This window comes from Marmota monax, unplaced genomic scaffold (genome assembly GCF_021218885.2).
Source record: "Marmota monax isolate L192 unplaced genomic scaffold, Marmota_monax_Labrador192_F-V1.1 WCK01_AAM20220418_F8-fsc00020, whole genome shotgun sequence".
NCBI classification, from domain to species: Eukaryota; Metazoa; Chordata; class Mammalia; order Rodentia; family Sciuridae; genus Marmota; species Marmota monax.
In genome coordinates this window covers 23,456,275-23,476,853 of record NW_026692912.1, presented here as the reverse complement: position 1 = coordinate 23,476,853, position 20,579 = coordinate 23,456,275, and the positions used below count along the sequence as shown (strand labels likewise).

The following is a 20,579-nucleotide window of genomic DNA, read 5'->3' as shown; positions in this document are numbered from 1 at the left end:
TCTGTACACCAAGTGGTAGTCTCTGGGGTCAGCGAAACCTGGCGGATCAGTGTTGGCAGCTTCGCATGCCTGACCTGCAGACGTGCATGCTCCTGTCTGGCACTCACTCATCAGACCCCACAGTATTGCCCAACTTTCTGGGCCCAGCACCACCATCATCCCATCCCCAGCCACCCTGCGGCCAGCTATGACAGCAGAAGGGAAGATAAGTGGCAAGTTCACCAACATGGAGTTGGTAGCAGGTCTGGCTCCAGCCATGATATTAACTGGCTTCAAGTCATGCCACCTCAGGAAAGTGCAAACAAGGGCTCCAGCTGAGTGACACTAGCTTCCACTCGAGCGCTTCCTCTGTGCTGCCCCCTCCGTCAGGGCATCATCTCATGGGACTCCTCCCAGCCTTTCTGAGATGGAGGAAGCTGACGTTGAGAGAACGTGAGGATCAGGGCCAAGCTCTCCAGGGGCACAGCCAAGTCTTAACTCCTTGTGTGTCTATTCCAAAGCCTTCAAAACTCTGCATGGTGTCACCACAACCATGTTATACATTGAGAAAGCCCTAGTTCTGTGCCTCTGCAGGGCCCTTATTTTTCACAAAGCTCCTTTCTGGCTTTGTGAAAAATAAAAATTGACAAACTTCATAGAGTTTGGTAGATTTGAAAGATGGTAAAAGTCAAACCAGTGCAAGACATCACGGCACTGATGGTCCACAAACCACTGCAGCCCCAAATGTGGTCTTGCCCCAAACAACCAAACCTGAGCCTCATCTAATTGCCAGTTTGTAGGAAGCCCAGAGTAAGAAAGAACATGTTAAAGTGCACCACAGGGACATTGCCAGCAAATCCAGCCTGGAAACCTCTAAAAATAATCCAGTTTCTTTAATAAAATGCAGTGAGGGAGGAGCCTTCCCATTTAGACGAGACTTAAGAGATGTGTTAACCAGTCACACCTGTGGACCATATATGGATCTTAATAGAAGCAAAAAAATTTTAAGTGACTGTTTAAGAGATTGTTTTCATCACTGTGACCAAAAGACGCAACAAGAGCAACGTAGAGGAAGAAAAGATTGATTTTTGGCTCACCATTTCAGAGGTTCAGTTCATGATCAGCCAACTCCACAGGTTGACTCAAGGTGAGACAGAGCATCATGGCAGAAGGGAGTGGTGAGGAAAGCAGCTCAGGAGATGGCATTCAGGAAGCAGAGAGCTCTGCTCACCAGGGACAAAACATGACCCCAAATGCATACCCCCAGGGAACTGCTTCCTCCAGTCACACCCTGCCTGCTCTCAGCCACCACCCAGTTAATCCATTCAAGTGGATTAGTTCCACTGATTAGATTTTGGCTCTCATAATCTGATCGTTTCACTTCTGAAAATTCATTGCCTCTCACATGAGTTTTTGGGGGACACCTCATATCCAACCTTATAACAGTGACATTGATGAGACTGGAAATCTGAATAGGCTCAACTGGGTGTTTGATGATACTGGAGAGGCTTTGTTTGGGTGTGGGGTGGCATCATGGTTATGCTCTTCTGTTTTCAGGGCCCTTATCTTCTAGAGATATATATGCAACTATTTAACTTAGAAAGGATAGCATGCTCTGGGGGTGTGGCCCAGTGGTAACACTCCTCTGGCATATGTGAGGCACTGGGTTCCATCCTCAGCACCACATAAAAATAAGTAAATAAAAAAAATAAAGGTATCATGTCCATCTACGATTTTAAAATATTAAAAAAAAAAAAGAATGGCTTTCCTCTTAGGAAAAAAAAAAAGATACCATGTCTATTAGTTGTTGCAAAATAACATAGGGAGGGAAAGGGAGATCTAGGTGAAAGGGGTTGGTAATTGTTGCAGTTTGAATGAACCCATGGGAATCCTTCATACTCTATCACTTTCTCTTGTATGTTTTTAAATCTTCTATAATAAAAGGGTTTTTAAAAACTACATTGGGAGGGCTAGGGCTGTAGCTCAGTGGCAGAGCGTTTGCCCAGCATGGGTGAGATACTGGGTTTGATCTTTAGCATCATATGTAAAAAAATAAAATAAATAAACAAATAAAATAAAGGCATACTGTCCATCTACAACTACAAAAATAATAATAATAAATAAATACTACATTGGTGTTGGGGTAGACGTTGGATTTAGTATGTTTTATTTTGCTTCTGTTCAGTGACTTGCATAAATGGCATGAACAGAATGAAAAAGGTATGTGTGGACCATTCTAATTGGCTCTGCCCTTGTAGGTAGCAGTTTGGCAGATGGTTTCAGAAACCTTAAAATATTTGTACTGTTTGCCCTGGTAATGTCAAGTCTGCAAATGTACCATAAGGTAGAAACAGTCCCAAATACAGTGGAAGCTTTTTAACAGAAGTGCACATCCCAGCCGGGTTTTTATTAGAGGAAACTTGGAAGCAAGTTAAATTCCAACCACAGGAGAAGGATTAAAAGATCAGTCTGTCACCCTCTAGAACTGCCCACATCACCTCACAGTGCCTAGCAGTTGAGAGCAATGCCTGTCATAATTTTAAGTAAAATTCTGATTTGAAATTATGTGCATATAGTTTTAATTATAACCATCTAGAAATTCAGAAATCTTTGGTAATAAAAGTACTAAAGTGGGGGATAGAGCTCAGTTGGTAGAGTGATTGCCTAGCATGCACAAGGCCTTGGGTTCAATCCCCAGCCCAAACAAACAAACAAAAAAAAAACACTAAAGGGGGGCTGGGTGGTGGCTCAGTGGCAGAGCACTTACCTAGCGTGTATGAGACACTGGGTTTGATTTTCAGCACTGCATATAAATAAATAAAATAAAGGTCCATTGACAACTAAAAAATAAAAATACTAAAGGAAGGTCCCCAAAATGTGAATGGGATTATCTTTGAATGGGAAGAACAATTTATCTTCTTTTTTCTCTAATTTTAGAGTTTTGCATAATAACATTTTTTTTCACTTTTTAAGCTTTAGCTGGCTTTAAAATACCAAAATTAACTTTAAAAAATTGTAATATAAAATTTCTGATGTCTTTAGGGTGTTTCTGAAATCCACCTTGAGAAACTTAAGAAATTATGACAATTTGACAGTAGTCAGCTAGATTTGGTGTTTTGAAGAAACAGTTTTTAATTATCCATGCTTCTTGCAAAAGAGGGTTAAAATATTCAGTTGGAAATGGTGGCCCTCCTGCAGGAAGTTTGAAGCCTGCCTCCACTCAGCCCAGGGCCAGGCCACCTCCCTGGTCCTCATTGCAACACCGAGACCCTGTTATTTTCCTCCCCTCCCTCCTTCCCTTACAGTAGGCTGCTTTTGACTTAAGAGTTGCTGACCCTACCACTGTGGTTTATTGGCATCCTTATAAGTAATGATTCTCAGTCACTCAAAAAAGAACCTACTGAATGTTACCTGGTGTGCACAGAAATAGGTGTTTATTAGCGCTCCCTTAAATGTAAACAAATGTGTTGCCTCCCATTCTCACCCTACTTCTTTTCTGTGCTGGTTTAGGCATATGGAAACAGGTGTCAACCCAGCACTCAAAATTACTGAAGGAGGGCTGGGGTTGGAGGTATAAGCTTAGTGGCAGAGACCTTGCTTAGCATAGCAAGACCGTGGATTCCACCCCAGCATCACAAAAAATAAATAAATAAAGTTGTTGAAGGAGCCAGATATTGAGTTGTTCATGGGCACCCAAGAGTACTCAAGGGAAGAGGACCGCAGCCGCTGGGCCGGCCAGTTGAAAAACTGCAAGAAATAGGGAAATAAGGAAGTGTGGCCCAAGGTGGCAATTCTAGAAACTGACAGCAGGTTGGTGTCAAAGGATTGGTATTGCCATGTGGGACTGAGGCTTTTATCTTTTGCAGACCAGCAGGGCCGGCTTTCAGCTAATTCTGTGATGTCAGGCCCCATGGGAACAACCCAGACCCGCAGGCCTTGAACGGGTCCTGGATCAGGTCTACCTCCAGGGTCTCATCTGGGAACTGAGAAAAAGACTTAGCAAAGTATCAGAAATTTCCCAAGCCCCTGGAGAAAGGGCAGTGCTGGTTGCTATTCTTGGTGCTGAGTCCATCCCCAGCGAGCGCAGCGGGCTTCTCTCTCCCTGACACATATGAAGGTGCACTTTTTTTTAGGTGTTTTTTTAATCCATAATACGTGCTCAGGTTCTAAGAGAGTAAGAGCACTTAAATGTGTTTCCAGGATCATGTTTCTTTTTCTGGAGATAAAACCAAGCAACTTCCTTTTACCTTCAGACTGTATTTTGGTACTACTTCTCCACTTTCTACCAGCTGCTATAAATAGATGGTTCATCCGTGGGGTCCTCGTGCCGGCACTGACTCTCCGTATTGTGCACTCTCCATGTTCCCTGGATATAAATAGGGCCATGCTAGTATGAAAATAAATGTGCTCGCTGAGTCCTAGAATGCCAGAATTATAGGATCCTAGCCTTCGGAAAAAGATGATGAGTCTATCTTAAGATGGTAGGGGGTGGATACTTTATCTAGCAGATAGTAAACATACGCAAAAATTACCCAGAATGTTTATAAGCCAGAAATACAGATAAATTCAGGGAGGTCAGATGAGCTGGGCCACAGCACCCTTCAGTGGTTACAGGAAAATCCTGAGTTGTGGAGTGCCTCAGACAAAGGCTCCATGTCCCTCCAGTTGTCCCCTGCAGCCTCACTCAGAAGCAGCCTAGCCAGGTAACTGTTGTTCTTCCAGTGCTGTTAGCTGGGAGTGATCTGCATGTTCAGTGTGTGCTTGTGTTTTGACAGGTGACCTTGGGGAAGGTGTTGAGAGTGATCGTGGTCATGAGGAGCCTGTTCATTGACCGAACAATAGTGAAGGGGTATAACGAAAACGTCTACACGGAGGACGGCAAGGTGAGTGCTCTGCAGTCTTGGGGTTGTGTAGTGCTGTTCTGTCTTGTTCTTTATTTTCTGTATTCCACAACAAATAGAGTCCCAGATGAATGGCATTAAAAACTAGCAATCATAGCCAAAATGATCGACAGACAGAGGTTTGTCAGCGTGAAGATGAACGTGTACAAAAACATTCCACTCTCTCTACTTGCATTTTTCATCAAGCTCCTGCTTTTCCTCTAAGCCTGATGCCCTTAGTCGAATTTCTAATTCATCACCTTAGACCCCGGCTGCCTCATTAAACACGTCTTCTGAGGAAATAGATTTTTTCCCCCAAAGTCAGTCCGTACATCAATAGCCCAGGGTTCAGCATTTTGCTTTTCCTAGAACCACGAGGAAATGCGAGCTGATTTGACACAACTTGATGACACTCTTTCCACAAAACTAACAAGGAGCCTTCAGGAAGTTGCCTACTCACAGCCACAGATGCTGACGCCACTGTGGAAGGAGGACACGTGCTGTCCAGGGTGTCTGTTCTGTGGGAGGCTCACCTGGGTGGACCCCTAGTCTCTTGTGACTCCACACTCTCCATATGGCTCTGTAGAGCAGCCAGGGTCTTAATGGGAGCTGACAGCTTTCATTTGTGCTGCCTCCCAAGCGTAATGAGCAGCCTTCCCAGAGACTCCCAGGTCCTCCCAGTCCTCACGATGCCCCCTCTCAGGAGTCACCCCCACCGCCCCCCCAACTCTCACTCAGACTAAAAAGTTTGTTACTAGTTCTCACCCCACAGTGACCATGGTGCATTGAGAATAGAAGGTTCTTCAGAAACAGGTGGAAATGTGCTTAGCAAAGGACGTCGTATTACACGAGCTGCAGCCCATGGTGTAACGTCTGCGTTTTGAGCAAGTCACCCACATCCCAATGTCCATGTGCGTGCTGGCCATGTGGAGAGTCACTCGTCCTCTAGCTCTCGTCAGTCTCTGCACTAGAGCAGGTCATTCATTGAGGGGAGATTTCCGTTTTTCTTTGGGAAAAATCAAACTGTCCTTGGAGGAAACATGGAGGCGGGGGTGAGCAGTCAGGCAGGTGTGGCCTGCGAATGGCTCTAAACTCTGGCAGCAGCTCCAGAAGGAAGTCCATGCACTGTCCACAACTGACGCCTCTCCAGGTCAGTGCATACCCTGCAGTGGGACCTGGCCACTTAGAGGTTCCTTGGGTCTCTCCAAGGTTGATGACGTGTAGTCACACCTGGTCTGACTTACAGGTGAACTGGGAAGAAGGGTCAACTATAATCAGGACCATTCTCATCAGTCACCAAGTCATGATGCCAGTGAGGCATACTCGAGCGCAGAGGAGGACTGGATTTTACCTGCTTTGCCTGATACCCTCAACCTTTCATTGATTTAAGTGCCCTATACTGAGAGTGTCCAAAACAACATACAACCAGCACTTAGCCTCTGCTGCTTGGTCAGTGCCGGGTAGACGATGGCTAGGGTTCCTTTTATTCTGCACTTAAGCATGAGCATTGGACAGCCCTCTCTTATGTACACCTCTAAAACTTCTCCGATGCCCTCTTCCCACACCGCAGATACTTCTTCTCGCCCATCTCCTTGACCTTGGGCTCCCCAGGGTCTCCCACCCCCTCCCCTTGGCCACTGTGGTCCAAACATGGATCACTCGTTCAGACCTCCTCTCCCTGACCCTCAGATCCCACCAGGCCAGACCCAGGCTCATCGTATGTCTCCCTACACTCACTTCCCTCCTCTTCTGATGTTGGTCACCACATCACCTCCTGACTGCTGGAACTTTGCTTCCTTCATCCCCCACGGCTGATCTGTCAGCTGGTACTCGCCCATGCATGCGCTCTGCTTCAGTGCTCATTATCTCTGAGCTGAACACCTGCTCTCCCTGCCTGGAGTCCCATCTCTGGTCTCCCTTCCCTCCCAGTTTGTCCTGCCCTTGGCTTTCGGGGCCGCCTCCCTAAAATACACATCCTCACAGGTGACTCTCTTGCTTTTTACCCTCCCCTGCTGCTTGGAACAGCCCTCCCCAAAGTAAGAAAGCAGGATGGCAGTGGGCGCTGGGCTCAGAGCAGTCCACAGTCAAACAAGCTTGAGAAACACCTGTTAGGGAAAGTTGGTCCTGTTTTTTGTTTGGGGTGCTGGGGATGGAACCCCGGGCCTCATGTGTTCAGCATGTGCTCCCCCACTGAGCTGCAGACTGCAGAGATCCCAGGGCCGTGAGCGCTATGTGCCTTGTCTGGAAGGGAGCTCACTGTGCGCAAGATGTTTCTATCTTACTGGGTCACCGAGCTCCTTCCTCCACCCTTTATTCTTAGAGCATATTGTGACACTGGCATTTTTCAGAACACACTTCTGAGAACTCCACTTGCAGACTAAACCCCATCTCCTCCTCAGGGTGCGCACTGGTGACTTGGCTTTCTCCGCCTCCTCTGCTGCTGTCTACACCATCCCATCTCACTCCCCGGCTTCGGGCTGCCCAGGACTCCAGGACATGCCCCGCTCCAGCCCGCCTTTCCCTGGGATGGCTGCCCCTGTGGTCCACCTGACGAGGCCCTTCTCTCCCCTTTACACTTGCCTAACACAGTCGTCTTATCTGTCCCATTGTCCTAGGGGCCTGTTATGGTGACATGTGCTCATGAGCATGGGCTCCGGAGGTGGCAGAGCTGGGTGCACCTCCACTCCCGGCACAGAGGGGTCACATCAGAGTCTTGAGCACCTGTTTGCCAGTTCTAGAATTAATTAGTATGGTGTGCTTGCTTACCTGTCCCTCTTGCAACTAATAGAAATGCCGGTGACAGTAGCATGTCTTGTCTGGTGGCGTGACCGTTCAGACATTGCCTGCCTGGCTGTAGGCTCCCCAGCTGTCTCGTCTCGCAGGTGAAGGAATGGGCTGTAGGGGGGTGGATCCCTGTGCCCACAGCCTCGCAGAGCCAGGTCTCAAACTTGCATTGAGCTGGAGCTCCCAAGGGCATAGACCCTGTCCTGTGACTCTGCTGTGTCCCTAGGGTAATCCTCAGTGCTTGGAACACAGCAGCAGCCTGAGCACATGTGGGAGGCACGGGGAAGCCGCCTGCGTGGAGTATGCACTTGCGTGTTGAAGTGTCTTGCACATTTCAAATGCAATGTAACATTTGGAAGGCACCATTGGAACCTAAGGTGTGGCCTACAAGAACAAATCGTCACTTGAGTTTTGTTATTGCAAAGGTGCAGCCCTGCATTGGCTGAGTTGGTGCGGAAGTGGCTGGGGGGTGGCAGTGTTTTGTTGTAATCTCCCAGAAACAGCCTTAGGGCTCTGGATGAAGCTCAGAGGGCTCGCCTCTGCCTCTGCCCACCACGCAGCTGGCACTTTCTAAATGGTTTCATTATCCCCCTTACTATGGGAGTGCTCCTCGCCACCCCCAGGTTGCAGACCCAGCAGGGCTTTTCGCCTGCAGAACCTGTCCCAGCAAGACTCTGCTTTGCCCTCTGCAGAACAGCCACCACCCTGACGCCCTGTCTCTTCACCTGTAATGCGTGTTTTGATACCGAACACCAGTAGCCTGATGGCTCTAATAGAAAACACAAATGCTGCTCCGACTCGCCCACCGCTCTTCACTGCCATCTGGGAGTCAGAGCCGTGGCCTTGACTCAGCATGTCAAAAGGCGGGATCTAGAGCAACACCTGGCCATTGTCCCGATCCTAAGCCATCAGGCTTCACTGAAAAAAATTTAAGTGTCTCAGTTGGATTTGTCTTATTAGGGGATTTAGGTTATGTTAATGCTATAGCTTCATTAATTACCCCATATCAATAAAAAAAGGCAGCTTTTAGCCTGCAAGCCTAAGAGAGGAGAAGAAATGGTGGTATCAAAGGAAACCTTCAAAGACAGCCAGAGCTGTCTCCAGGGTAATTTCTGATCCCGCATTCTTTCACTTCAAAGTTGGGTGTGTGTGTGTGTTTGGGTGGAGGGGGTTGGGGAAGCTGGAATCTGATTTCTCTAATAAGTGTTGGCATCAGCCCCGTTTGATATTAGATGCAGGGAACATTTTGATTTGTTATAGCCTTTGAAATTGTTCAGACGACCTTCAGAAAAATGGCCTCTTGTTACTTCTAGGGAGAAGGGTGAAAGCCAGGAGAGGGGAATCCGGTTTAATTCCCAGGCAGAGGGGGCCCTGAAATTGTGCTTTCAGCAGTTTTTTTAGTAACAAATGCGTGTCCTGATTGAAAGTGAAAAGCTGAAGAATAATAGACCTGCAACACCGCGTTCCTCCCCAGACTTCCTCTTCCTTCTCCAGGGAGGGCGGGCAGGCTTAAGGGGATGAGCACATGAAGTTTGCACGGTTTTGAAAACTTGAGAAGCCATGGAGAAATCTATCCCTGTCACTCAGGTGTCACATTCACCCAAACTGACGGGTCTAGTCACCTGTTGACCTTGCAAGACAGAGCTCCTAAATAAAGGCTTTAAAAGTTGAAACCCCTGTGGCTCGTAAGTTCTGTTTTGAAATGTCCATTTTAGATCATCTAAAATTCATTGTATGCATTGCTTTTCAAAATGAAATAAAGAATTGATAACTTTCTGAGAAGCTGCCAGAATTTCAGATACTGCTAAATGAATTTTAGTGGCGATGATTACCATGGCAGCAGGCCTCGAAGCAGATTTGCACTGTTGAACTCTGCAGGAGAGTGCCCCCAGAAGAGCTGTGCAGGCATCAGCGTGGGGGCTTCCAAGTTGGTGGCCCATCTGAAGTCAAGCTTAAGGGCAGCCTCCGCCCCCAGGGAAAGGGGCCTCTAGACTCACCTGCTTCCAGACTCCTCCACACAGCAGCTATGTGGCATTGGACAACTTGTTTAACCTCTCTGGGCCTCAGTTTCCTCGGCTGTGAGTTGCAAATGATCTTATCAACCTCGTGCTGGGAGGACAGGTAAAGTACAGGCCATAAGACTCCTCAGCCAGCCATGCCTGGGCTCACCGGTTGTGACAGAGGAGACAGTGGTTATCATGGAAGTTAAAGTGATGTGCCAGTGATGGCAAGTCATGCTGATTGTTCTTTTTGGTCACTGTTTTCACTAGTTGCCCCTGTATAGAGAGGCCTTAGGACACCTCCTGAGAGCAGATGTGTCTGTGCTGAAGTTTTTGGTCATCCTTGGGAGAGGTGAAAATAGACCCTATTCCCACCCTAAGACACGTCTTCCCCTCCCCCGAGGCCAGGATGCTGCTCATAGGACTGCAGACTTGGCCAGCGGTCACCACAAGGTCTTTCAAATGCTTGCCAGCAAACCCAGGGAGCTCACCTTCTTACCCTGACACCGTGGTTCAGAGTCATTTTTAGTTCATCAGGCTGGAGGCGTGCAGCCTCACAATGCTCCTTTTCTGAATATTGCAGCCAGCAAAAAAACGGGTAGCCATACCCGCCCTTGCAGTGGGTAAGCTGGAGCTAATAAATATTCACGCAGCTATGGCGTAGCTCCCTGGATGAATTTCTGAGATCTTCCTGGCCCTGAGGAGAGGTGGCATTGACTCCAGCACACTCATTTAAATGGCTTTCTTTGGCATAAATCTAGCGGAAAATCAAGTACAGACCACCTGCCGTGTGGTCCTGCAAAAGAGGGAGCCCATTGTTATCCACCCCTCTCAGCTGTGTGCACCAGGTGAAGGGACCACATTGTCCAAGGCCCCTGGCTCCCAGATGGTAGAGCTGTCCCTAGGGTCCTGAATAATATATTTAAACCTCCTTTGAAAAAGAGCAGCACCCTCGCTTTGAATAAGCTAGGAGTGTTCTGAGAATCCACAATGAGCTGCAGAGCCCGCTCCTAATTAAACCTTTGCATATTTCTTCATAGATGATGTTTTCATTAAAACATTTTGAAGATACTGAAGGTGTTTTAAGACAATTTTGTGTTTAAGCAAACACTGATACTCTTTAGTTTGTGCAGATTCCTCTTCTGGCTCTGCGTTTGTCTTCTGCTTCCGCGGGGCATGACGAGGCAGGAAGGGTGAATGGTAGAGGGCTTCAGAAGCAGCAGCTGTGGGCTTGAGCTATAAGGAGAACTAGTTAGTCCCAAGTGCAGACATTGATGCTGCTCTTCCTAAAATGTAGATTTAGAATCTTTGGCATCTCCCTGTCATCTTGGCAGTGATTTGGGTAGAACTAAAAGATGCAAAAAGCCATTCATATTCACCCTGCAGTTCTGAAGAATCTTTAAGTGCCGCATTTGTTAAACCTTAGGCCAAACTGCTATACTGAGAAAGTAGCAGGAACCTGGCTTTGTTTCCCCTCTGTGACCAGCTGCCCAATGGTATACTTTAAAAGAATTGATAATGTGGGGAATTAATTTTACCTATTTCTTTTGAGGTTTCCTTCAGAGTTATCTTTGTCACTTTTCCCCTATAAATTGTTAACCTGTCAAATTAAAACTCGAGCGCCTGGAGTTTTTTAGACTCTTCCTCATCCGTTGGTTGAGGGCAAGGCTGGCTATGACTGCAGACTGGCCACATGGCCTTTCTAGGAAGCGATTTAGCAGGAGTGGAGGGAGGGAGTGGACCGGGGGCTCTTGTGAAGACCAGGAGGGACATGGTGCAGCCCTGGGACCTGCTCAAGGAGGGATTGCAGTGTGTTTCCAAGTGGAGGGCAGGAACGTGCCATCAGCCTCTTCTGCAAGGGCGCTGGGGTTGGCCAGCTGACCTCCTCCACCCCAGCAGGGGCCTGCAGAGCTGGGAACCGTCTTAGCCTTCTCTCCTGCAGAGTGTTCACCACAGTGAGGGTGACAGGAGACCAAATGTGAGCAGGAAAACCCTGGAGAATTGGATGAGTGCCTGGTCACAGCCCAACTTTTAATTTTCAAGGACTTTTTTTAGAAAGCCAAGCTGGTGTATTTCCTCAAAATAGAAGCCAGGTCAAATGCAGCCATTCCACTTCCTGTCCTCTTAGAGGAGTCTCCCCTATGACTTGCTTCTCATTCTCCTGGTGGCTCCAAATCAACAGCGTGACATTCAGGCCCAAACAGCCCCGTCTCGGACTCCTGCTTGACCACTGGCCAACCCCAAAGGCAGGTTCCAAGAGACCCATCCTCCGGCATTTCAGTTTGCTCAGCTCTTGACCTCGGATATTAAAGCCAACTTTCCAGCACTTCTGGGACTCGCTGAGAACTTCTTTAATCGTGATCCTTGGGCTGTCTCCAGCTCTGTACTGGGGTGATTTGGGGTTTGCAATACTTTACTGCTCTTGAAATAGGGCGAAGGCACAGGTCTGCTTCATTATGCAAACTGTGTTTGGCTAGGGTAAACCACAGGGATTTCCCAGCCCATCGGCATCAAAGTTTACCTGGAACACCGCTGAAAAGACAGATAACAAAAGGAGAGCACTCCAGGGGAGGGAGCCAGGAATCTGCACCTATTTTTAAATCCTACCTAGAGGTTCTGACCCCAACCAGGTTTAAACACCACCAGGTGAGGCTCTCTGTAGGAAGCCTGTCCAGGTAACCTTGGCTGTTGGACAGCTCTGGACCCGGACTCCTTACCTGGAGAGTGAGGCTGCTAATGGAATCAGCCACATCCGCTCATTCTGGGGATTAAATGAACCCATGTGGAGGGTCTGGTGGGGGCCTGCCGTGGGTCAGGTGCTCGGTAGCTGGATCCTACTAGTTTTCCTCCACCCAGCAAAGACCTACTGACGCCCACAGTGTGCTTCGGATATGGGGAGGAAGAAAGGCCTCCTGCCATCGCTGAGCTTATATTTCTCTGAGCAAATCAGATAGTAAATACACAAAGAAATGATAGCACCTCGGGCAGTTTCAAGTGCTATACATTTAAATTTTTGAAAGGGTGTAGAGAATCAAGATGGCAGATACTGGGAATGATATTTTGATAGGTAACTGATAAATGCCTCTCTGATAAGGTGACATAGAGCTGCAGGACTTATAGGAGAAGCCATGGGAGAGCTTGTGGAAAAGAGTCCAGCAACGAGCTCAACAGGTGCCAAGATCCTGAGGCACATGAGGTGCAAGAACCGCAGTGGGAGTCAGGGTTTGAGCAAGTGCTTGATTGCCTGTGTTCCTCCATTTGCCTTCCCTGTATTCATCCCTTCATTTGTTTTTCTGAAGTCACCTACAGATTGATAGAGAGGAAATTTAAGCAGAACATTTAAGATCTTCAACCCCAGATCCTATTCTGTAATCTGAATGTTTTACTTTTTCAAGTTTAGTAAGGATAACAGTAGTTACGGTATCATTTCTTAAAGGCTAGAATTCTGAAATCATTGCTAATGATTTTTTTCTTTCCCCAGTTGGATATATGGTCGAAATCCAACTATCAAGTATTCCAGAAGGTAAGTCTTACTTTCTGCTTCTCCTTCAGGATGTGTTAGCAAAACACGAGGGCATGGGGAGTAAGCATTGGTCTCCAACCAGAGGCTGTGGAAGAAGTTTAAGGAGCCAGTCAAAGCTGCTCACCGCGCACTTCCATCCACATGGCATGCCAAGGAAGCAAGACCTCAGGATGGAAATCCCCAGAGGGGTACGAGGGAAGGTGCTGGGGCAGTGGAAATGCTCTTTTACAGCCATGGTCGAGATAACACAGGTGTGCATGTGTCAGAACTCAGAACTGCACACCTGCTGTGGGTAGGTTTTATTATATGTAACTTACACCTTAAAAATCAGGGGCTTTGGGGGCCGGGGCTGGGGCTCAGTGGTAGAGTGCTCACCTGGCATGCATGAGGCACTGAGTTTGATCCTCAGGACCACATAAAAATAAAACAAAGGTATTGTGTCCACCTATAACTAATATAAATATATATATATATATATATATATATACACACACACACACACACACACACATATACATACATACACATACATACTTTAAAAATCAGGGGCTTTTGAGTTGCTCCAAGGTCATTTCCATTTTGCAACTCATTTCTCAAAGAGTTCCAGGTGCCTGGGGGTGGGCTGGGGGAGGCTTCACCCCCATTTCACACTCTGCTGGTAGCTTAGTCAGGCATTGGGCTTCCTCGTGGAAGGTGTAAGTGAATGTTATCCCCAACAAAGAGGGACGAGAGAAACCCCAGTCCCCAGCTCCACATTTCATCTTCCCAGAGAACCTCCACGCGCAGGGAGGGCTTCCTGTGGTGCTTCCTTCATGGCAGCTCACCTTGACCCCTGACTCATTTGCCATGATAAGGGGCAGAAGACCTGGGCCAGGAGTGGAGAAGCAGCCTGGGGCTGGAAAGCACACCTTTAGGGAGCCTATACGTGTGAGCAGCCAGAATTCAAGAACTTACCCCAACTAAGTGCCGTGAGACGTTCTTGATTAGATCTGTCAACAGCAGGTGCGCGGGCTGGAGTGCGTTGCTAGCGAGTGTCCAATGCTGGTCCCTTCACAGTGGAAGATGTTAGCAACAGCGAGCAGAGGAGGGGGCTGGGCCCCCGTTGGTGTCATTTACACCTCCTTACAAATACAGTGCTCCCAAGTCAAGAGAGAGTCACTGAGAAAGCCACTGCCTTGCCCTGCAGGGAGCTCATGCCTAGGCTTTAGTGCCAGGATAGCATTTGTGATCTTGGCATCCTTATCTGAGTCGCCACACCTAGAGCGGTCACTTGGACATCGTGCAGAACATCTCGGCCTTAAGCGCTAGCTTTGTGTGCTGGCTCGCCAGGCTTTGCCCCTGGCTCTTGGCTGAAAGCATTCTAGAGAGAGAATGCAGCTCATCATTGGCATCTTGTTTTGCTGGAACGGTGAGGGACATTTACAACCGCTGCTTTTTCCTTTAGCCTGGTTCTTATCTTTGTGTCCTCTGTGAGGTGGCAATGAGTTACCTTCTCCCAGCTCCACAAAAGCCCTGTCCTTCACCAGGCAGGAGCCCTGCAGCCCAGACCCTGGACTTTAACATTGGTCCCATTTCCATTCCAAAGCCCTTTATGGCAGTGGGGGCTTTGCAGTTCTGGCCTTTGCATAGCTATCCCTCCCACACAATTTCTGGTAAAATTAAGTGTTTTTGAATATAGGCAGAAAGTTTAGTAGGGAATTGGGAAGTGTGTGCAACGTAGATTTGGTGATGCATAGATTTAAAGAGACAATGCTGCATCTTTATCCTGCCTCTCCTGAAAATGACCTGCGGGGGGTTCTTTGCATTTATTAAAAACTCCAAACACACACAGAAGCAGTGTTTAGGATTAATATCAGTCTAGTTAGAGAGGGTTAAGAGCACCCGCAGTTCCTTCCCTGTAGTTGATGCTATGTTTGAAGCAGTATGGTTGGGGACTGTGTATCAGCTGGGGAGGGCACAGAGTCTCCTGAGATTCCCCTGTCATCTCTGCCTTCCCCTGTGTTTAACTAAATGGACTTGACCTCCAATATGACCTGTACTAGATTAAAGAATCACAACTCGGGGCAGGTGACAGTGCCATCTGGTTAGAACTAAAGGCGGATAACACTGAAGTATTTTTTTTTTCCTTCCAGCAGTTAAGAATTAGTAGATGGAGCTGGGCATGGCAATGCACATCTGTGATCTCAGCAACCTGGGAGGCTAATGGGATTGCAAGTTCAAGGCCAGCCTCAGTGACTTAGCAAGTTTCTAAGCAACTTAGAAAGACCCTGTCTCAAAACAAATAAATGAAAAAGGCTGGGGATGTGGCTCAGTGGTTAAGCACCCCGGGGTTCAATCCCTGGTACCAAAAAGATAAAAGGGAATTAGTAGATGGAAGAATCCTCATCTCTTCCTATCAGAGCATTGCCTGATCGCTGCCAGATGAAGCAATGTATTAGAAAATAATACAGCACAGAATTAGATTAAATCCTTTCTCAAAAAAGCTTCCAACTGGTTCCCACCACATGAGCAGTTTGGCACCTTGTCGGAAAGTTCACGCTCCTTGCTTGCAGAAGGTAGTGGTGGAGTGATCATGCAGAACAGGCAGTCAGGGTCCCTTCCTGGGAGCTGGGGTGCACTATGCTGGTTTCACTGTGTTCACCTCAGCCAAGGTGAGGTCAGCCCAGTCAGATGGTGGCACTTCCTGTGCCCCAGTCAGGCCTGGCACTAAACAGAGCTGGGGCTGTTTCGTCTGCGGCAGACTCTGAAGCCTGAGCAGCCTGTGGGTGATGGTTAGCATCTCAAACTCAAAATGCCAAAATAGAAGGATCAGGCAGCAGTGTTCTAAACTTTGCTTTTTAGGACCAGCTATTTCTCAGAATTCTATTTTCTTCCTGTCCACCCACTTAAATCTGGGGTGTACTGATTGATGCTGCTTATAGCATTTTCCTGAAAGACCTTGTTCAAGAGCATGGAGGTAAACGTTCCCTTTCGCCCCTAACTGGCCTGCTTGCACCCAGCCATGTAGACTGGCCGGGGTGGACCTTGTTACCAGCATCGTCTGGATCCATGCATCAGGAGGTGGTGTGACGTGCACAGGAGGCTCTGGGTCTTCAGTAAGGGGGTGTCTCAGGCAGAAGACGGTGCCTAAATGTCCTGACAGTGGTAGATGCACAGCTGTGCCCTCTTCTGAGAGGGGGACTCTTTTCCCCACCACCCTCTCCACACAGCTGGCCTGGGGTAGAGCCCCAAGGTTGCACCTCTCAGGCAGTCATCACATGGCTGTATTTACTGGAGGGGAAATGTTCCTGCTGGACAGTAGCAGCATGGCCACTAGAACCTGCTAGGAAGGCAGGAAGCCCTCAGAGGTCGTCTCCTCCCTGTGATCCAGGAGGGGCGGTGGAGGGAACTACCTTGCAGAGCCAAAACTTTTCACTTCTGAAAAATGGCATCAGAGGCTAGACAATAGAAGCACACCCCTGTCAGATTCTCCTGGGGCCCATGCCTGCTCCCTAGTTAAAGCCACAGACCTGAGGTTCTATAGCAAATTCCACCATGGGAAGCAGACTTTGGCCTCCTTTTGTCTGCAGACGTTGACTGTCAGCGAGCCCTTTCTGTCGTGCTCGTTAGATCCTGTACCTGAGTGAGGAAGTGGCCGCAGGCTGGAGACAGCTTGCTGTGGGGCTGCGGCTGCTGACAGGTGCCTGCCATTCGCTGCGCTCCCCCAGAGGCTTCTTGCGCTTCATCCTGGGGTGAAGCAGCTTTTCATAGCCAGCAAGTCTCCAGCAGAGTAGATTCAGAGAATGGGACTTGGAAATAAGGGGACCCTCTGAAAGGGCAGAATCACAAAGGCCGGGAAAGGTTTCAAGCGTGTTAGTATTTTTCTGACATTTAAACTCTGCAGGGGCAGGCACTGTTTTGATCTTTAACCCCCTCATTTCACAACAGTGTGCACTTCCCTCCAGCAACTCAGGAGCGGGAGCCAGCCTGCAGCTTCTCACTGCGTTAATCTTGGCGGCAGGTGGAGGGCTGGGAGAGGGTCAGAGCCGCTCAGGTAAAGGGCAGAGCAGCTATGGCCACAGAGCTCCAGCACTTGCGCCACAGTCATTCTGCCCACAACAGAGGGGAGAGTAGCCTGCTTGGGCCTGCTCTGTCAGGACTGGCTGTGGACAGGTGGACTGTCCAGCAGGGTGCTGCCACTCCTTCACCCCTGTGTTTGTTCATGCGTCCATTTTTTTCTTTGTTCTTTTCACTTACACACGACAGTGGCGTGTGTTTTGACATACACTCATACAGGAGCATAACTTCCTGTTCTGTGGTTGCACAGGGCGTGGAGCTGCACTCGTCCTGTGTGCATGTGTGAATGCAGGAAAGTGATGTCTGGTTCATTTTACTGTCTTTCCCATTCCCATCTCCCCACCTTCCCGCCATTCCCCTTCATCTAATCCACTGGACTTCTATTCTTTTCGCCCGCCCCCACTGTATGTTAGCATTCGTATTTCAGAGAGAACATTTGGCCTTTGGTTTTGGGGATTGGCTTATTTCACTTAGCATGATGATGCCCAGTTCATGTGGGCCCTGTGAAAGACCAGGCCCTGTCTGGGGACAGGCTTTATCCAGGATGTTTACTGAGCGGTCACTGGGTGCTTTTCAATAGAAGGAACTGAGTGAGCTCTCTAAGACCCAGTCCTCTGAAATGTTAGTGGAATCCCTAGTATTATTTTGGGTGTGTTGAGGATCTGCCCCTGCAACCTAGGCTAATTGAAGTCCTGAAGCACAGGAGCCTTCCTGGAGAACGGAGCCCTCACCAGCTGGGCTGGGTAACCCATGTTACCTGAGCACATCTGCTGTAGCACCTCACACCACCCAGACGCTCAGGAAACTCGTGAAAGACCTGAGAGAGTCCAGAGCTGAAATTCCCAAGACCTCAGGCCATATTGGTCTGCATCTTCCCAGGGCCCTGTGTAGGAGACTCCCACACCTAGAGTGCCCACTGCCGGCGACCACCCAGAAGTTGGCAGAGGGTGTCTGCTCTTGCCAGGTTGTGTGCCTCTGACTGTCCCGTGCCTGTGTCTCTTGAGTGCTGTGATCAGCGTCTTCCAGTGAAGAGAGCTGATGTTTTAAAGATGGAGCGTGGGGTCATTTTCATTTTGCGTCTGTGCATTCTTTTGCTGCCTCATGAGTGTGTCTCAAACAGACAGAGCTAGGGGACAAATTTCACAGATGGGAGGGTAAGGGGGCAGCTTAATGTAGGCAGTGGATTCCCGTCTGTGGACTCTGACGAGTGACATGCAGGAGGAAGGCGTGCACCAGTAGTTGGATATTGACCAGTTTCAGGGAAGGAGAGGTCGGGTGGTCCCAGGGTCATCCCCGAGGGCCACCCTTTGTGCAGCTGATGACAGCTGGCCTGCACTGACAGGCCAGATAAGTATATGCCTCAGTCCGGGGACCTGGGAGCCGAGGGCAGCAAGGAGGGGCCCTCAGGCACCTACCTGCTAGAAAGCCTGTGCTACCACCTTCTCTCTGAAGGGTCTGGACATATAGCATCTAAACCCAGGTCACACTTGATCATTTGTTTCCCTCTTGGGATCCCCCAGAACTTTCCCTCCAAGGCTCCCTCGGCCACTGCTGAGTGTGACCATGGCTGAGGTACCCACAGTCTCTTCTGCGTGGTAGTAGAAAGGGAACCAGGCAGTCCCGGCCTGGCCTGCTGATGTTCTCAGGGACCCTGAGTTGCCCTAGACATGGCCTGTGCTTCTTGCCATCAGAGGGATCACAGGATAGTCACCTGTCAGCTCGGTGGCTTCCTCCCGCGGGACTACACAGGATGCACAGGACACCAGCTGGACTGACAGCTTCGTCTGAGAAGACCCCTACTCCGGCCAGCCTCCATCCCTCAGCCGAGCAGTCTGGAACCCTGAGCACAGGCTGCCCAGCTGAGCTGATCCCATTCCAAGCCTGACTTTCCTGTGTGCTCCACATGGAGATTGTCCCTGAGAGAGATCTTACAGCACAGTGGCCAGGAGCCATCTACAGGTGACCAGGTCCTGGCTCCACCGCTTACCCTTGGTGTGAGGCTGAGTTGGCTGTTTCTCTAGGGCTTACAAGGTGACCTAACAGCATAGTCCCTGTCCTGCTCAGCTTCTCAGAACTGCCTGTAGCCAGTGGCCCTCCTCTCCTGCAGAAGTTCCCCATCCCCTCGGTGCCCTTTGGCTGGGATTTTGCCCACAGGCTTCTCACCTCCTCTACTGCTTCTCCTTGTGTCTTTGCTGCCACCTCTGCCCATCTCTTCACAGTGGAAACCACGGCTCAGAGCATGGACTCTAGATTTGCATCCAGTTCTGTCATGAACCATTCAGCCTCTCCCAGCTTCAGGTCCTTCCTCCATAAAAAGGGAGAAATTGTCATACCCACTTTTGGGGGTACATGTTGTGACGATTTACTGTGATAGTGCTGGCGAAGTGCTTGGTACTGGGTTGTCCATAGCAGGTGCTCAGTAACATGGTGGCTGCTGCATTGCCACAGGAGCAGGGAGTACTGGAACTCAGAATCTGCAGCCATCTATGCACATGGCCCATTTTAAGTCAGGTGTTTACGTAAACCAGACCAAACACTGACCTGCCCTAACAAAGCCACTTGATCCCACCAAAGCCATCTTTCCTTTGCTCCACTCCTAGTTTCTCTTCCCCTGGACACAGAGGCAGCTAAAGAGGGAGTAAGATCCTGGAATTTCAGCCACACACACCTGGGTCCGTGTCTAATGTGCTGAGAGGGCTTGGGCCCCTCCACTGACCCCCAGAAACACCTGAGATGGATGTATCCTGCCCTGAAGGCTTGTTCTGCTGGCGAAGCAGGGCAGGGGAGGCACGTGCAGTCTTTGTTCTTCCTCCTGCCATTGCCTGAGATCTGGTGGGAAGTAGGTGGTGCTGTCTGGATATTCTCAGGAGCCCAGAAGCCTTTGGCTGTTTCTCTCACTGCACGGCATTCCTGGAGAAATAATGCCCTGTGCCGAGCGTGCGCGGAACAATGCAGGTGTCTCTGGGCCAGGACTTTCCTGGCAGCCAGCGACATTCTGGCATTTTGCCATTTGGAAAGCATCGAACTTTTTTCTTTTTATCTAAATGAAAAGTCTTAATTCCTTAATCCTGAGAAATGTCAAGGACCCTTCATGTGTATCCCCCCTCAGCTCTGCGCGAGGCCTTGAGCAGAAGTGGAAGGCGGTCAGGACCCTGGAGAGCTCCACCACAGGCCCTCCTCCCCCGCAGTACTCTGTGCCCTCTTCTCCTCCCATGCCCTTGCTCCCCTTCCTGGACCCTTACTGGCTAAAAATAAAAAATAAATACCTCTTCTCCTCATCAGAGTTCTCCTGGGTAATTGGGACCCAGTACAGAGCCACTCCCCAAAGGTGCTCTCCAAAACTCCGAGCTGAGCCTG

The 20,579-nt window shown here is 49.0% G+C and overlaps 1 protein-coding gene across 2 annotated transcripts in view; it reads left to right on the top strand.

Moving 5' to 3' along the window:
• Window positions 1–20,579, top strand: part of Med27 (mediator complex subunit 27) — a 181,673-nt gene that overhangs the window by 149,250 nt on the left and 11,844 nt on the right. The window contains exons 5-6 of one of the 2 annotated variants that reach the window (XM_046451423.2): window positions 4,755–4,862; window positions 13,196–13,354. In XM_046451423.2, coding sequence (XP_046307379.1) covers window positions 4,755–4,862; window positions 13,196–13,354 — 267 coding nt within the window. Of the gene's footprint in view, window positions 1–4,754; window positions 4,863–13,124; window positions 13,167–13,195; window positions 13,355–20,579 lie in introns of both variants that reach the window. The other variant, XM_046451424.2, reaches the window with a different exon arrangement.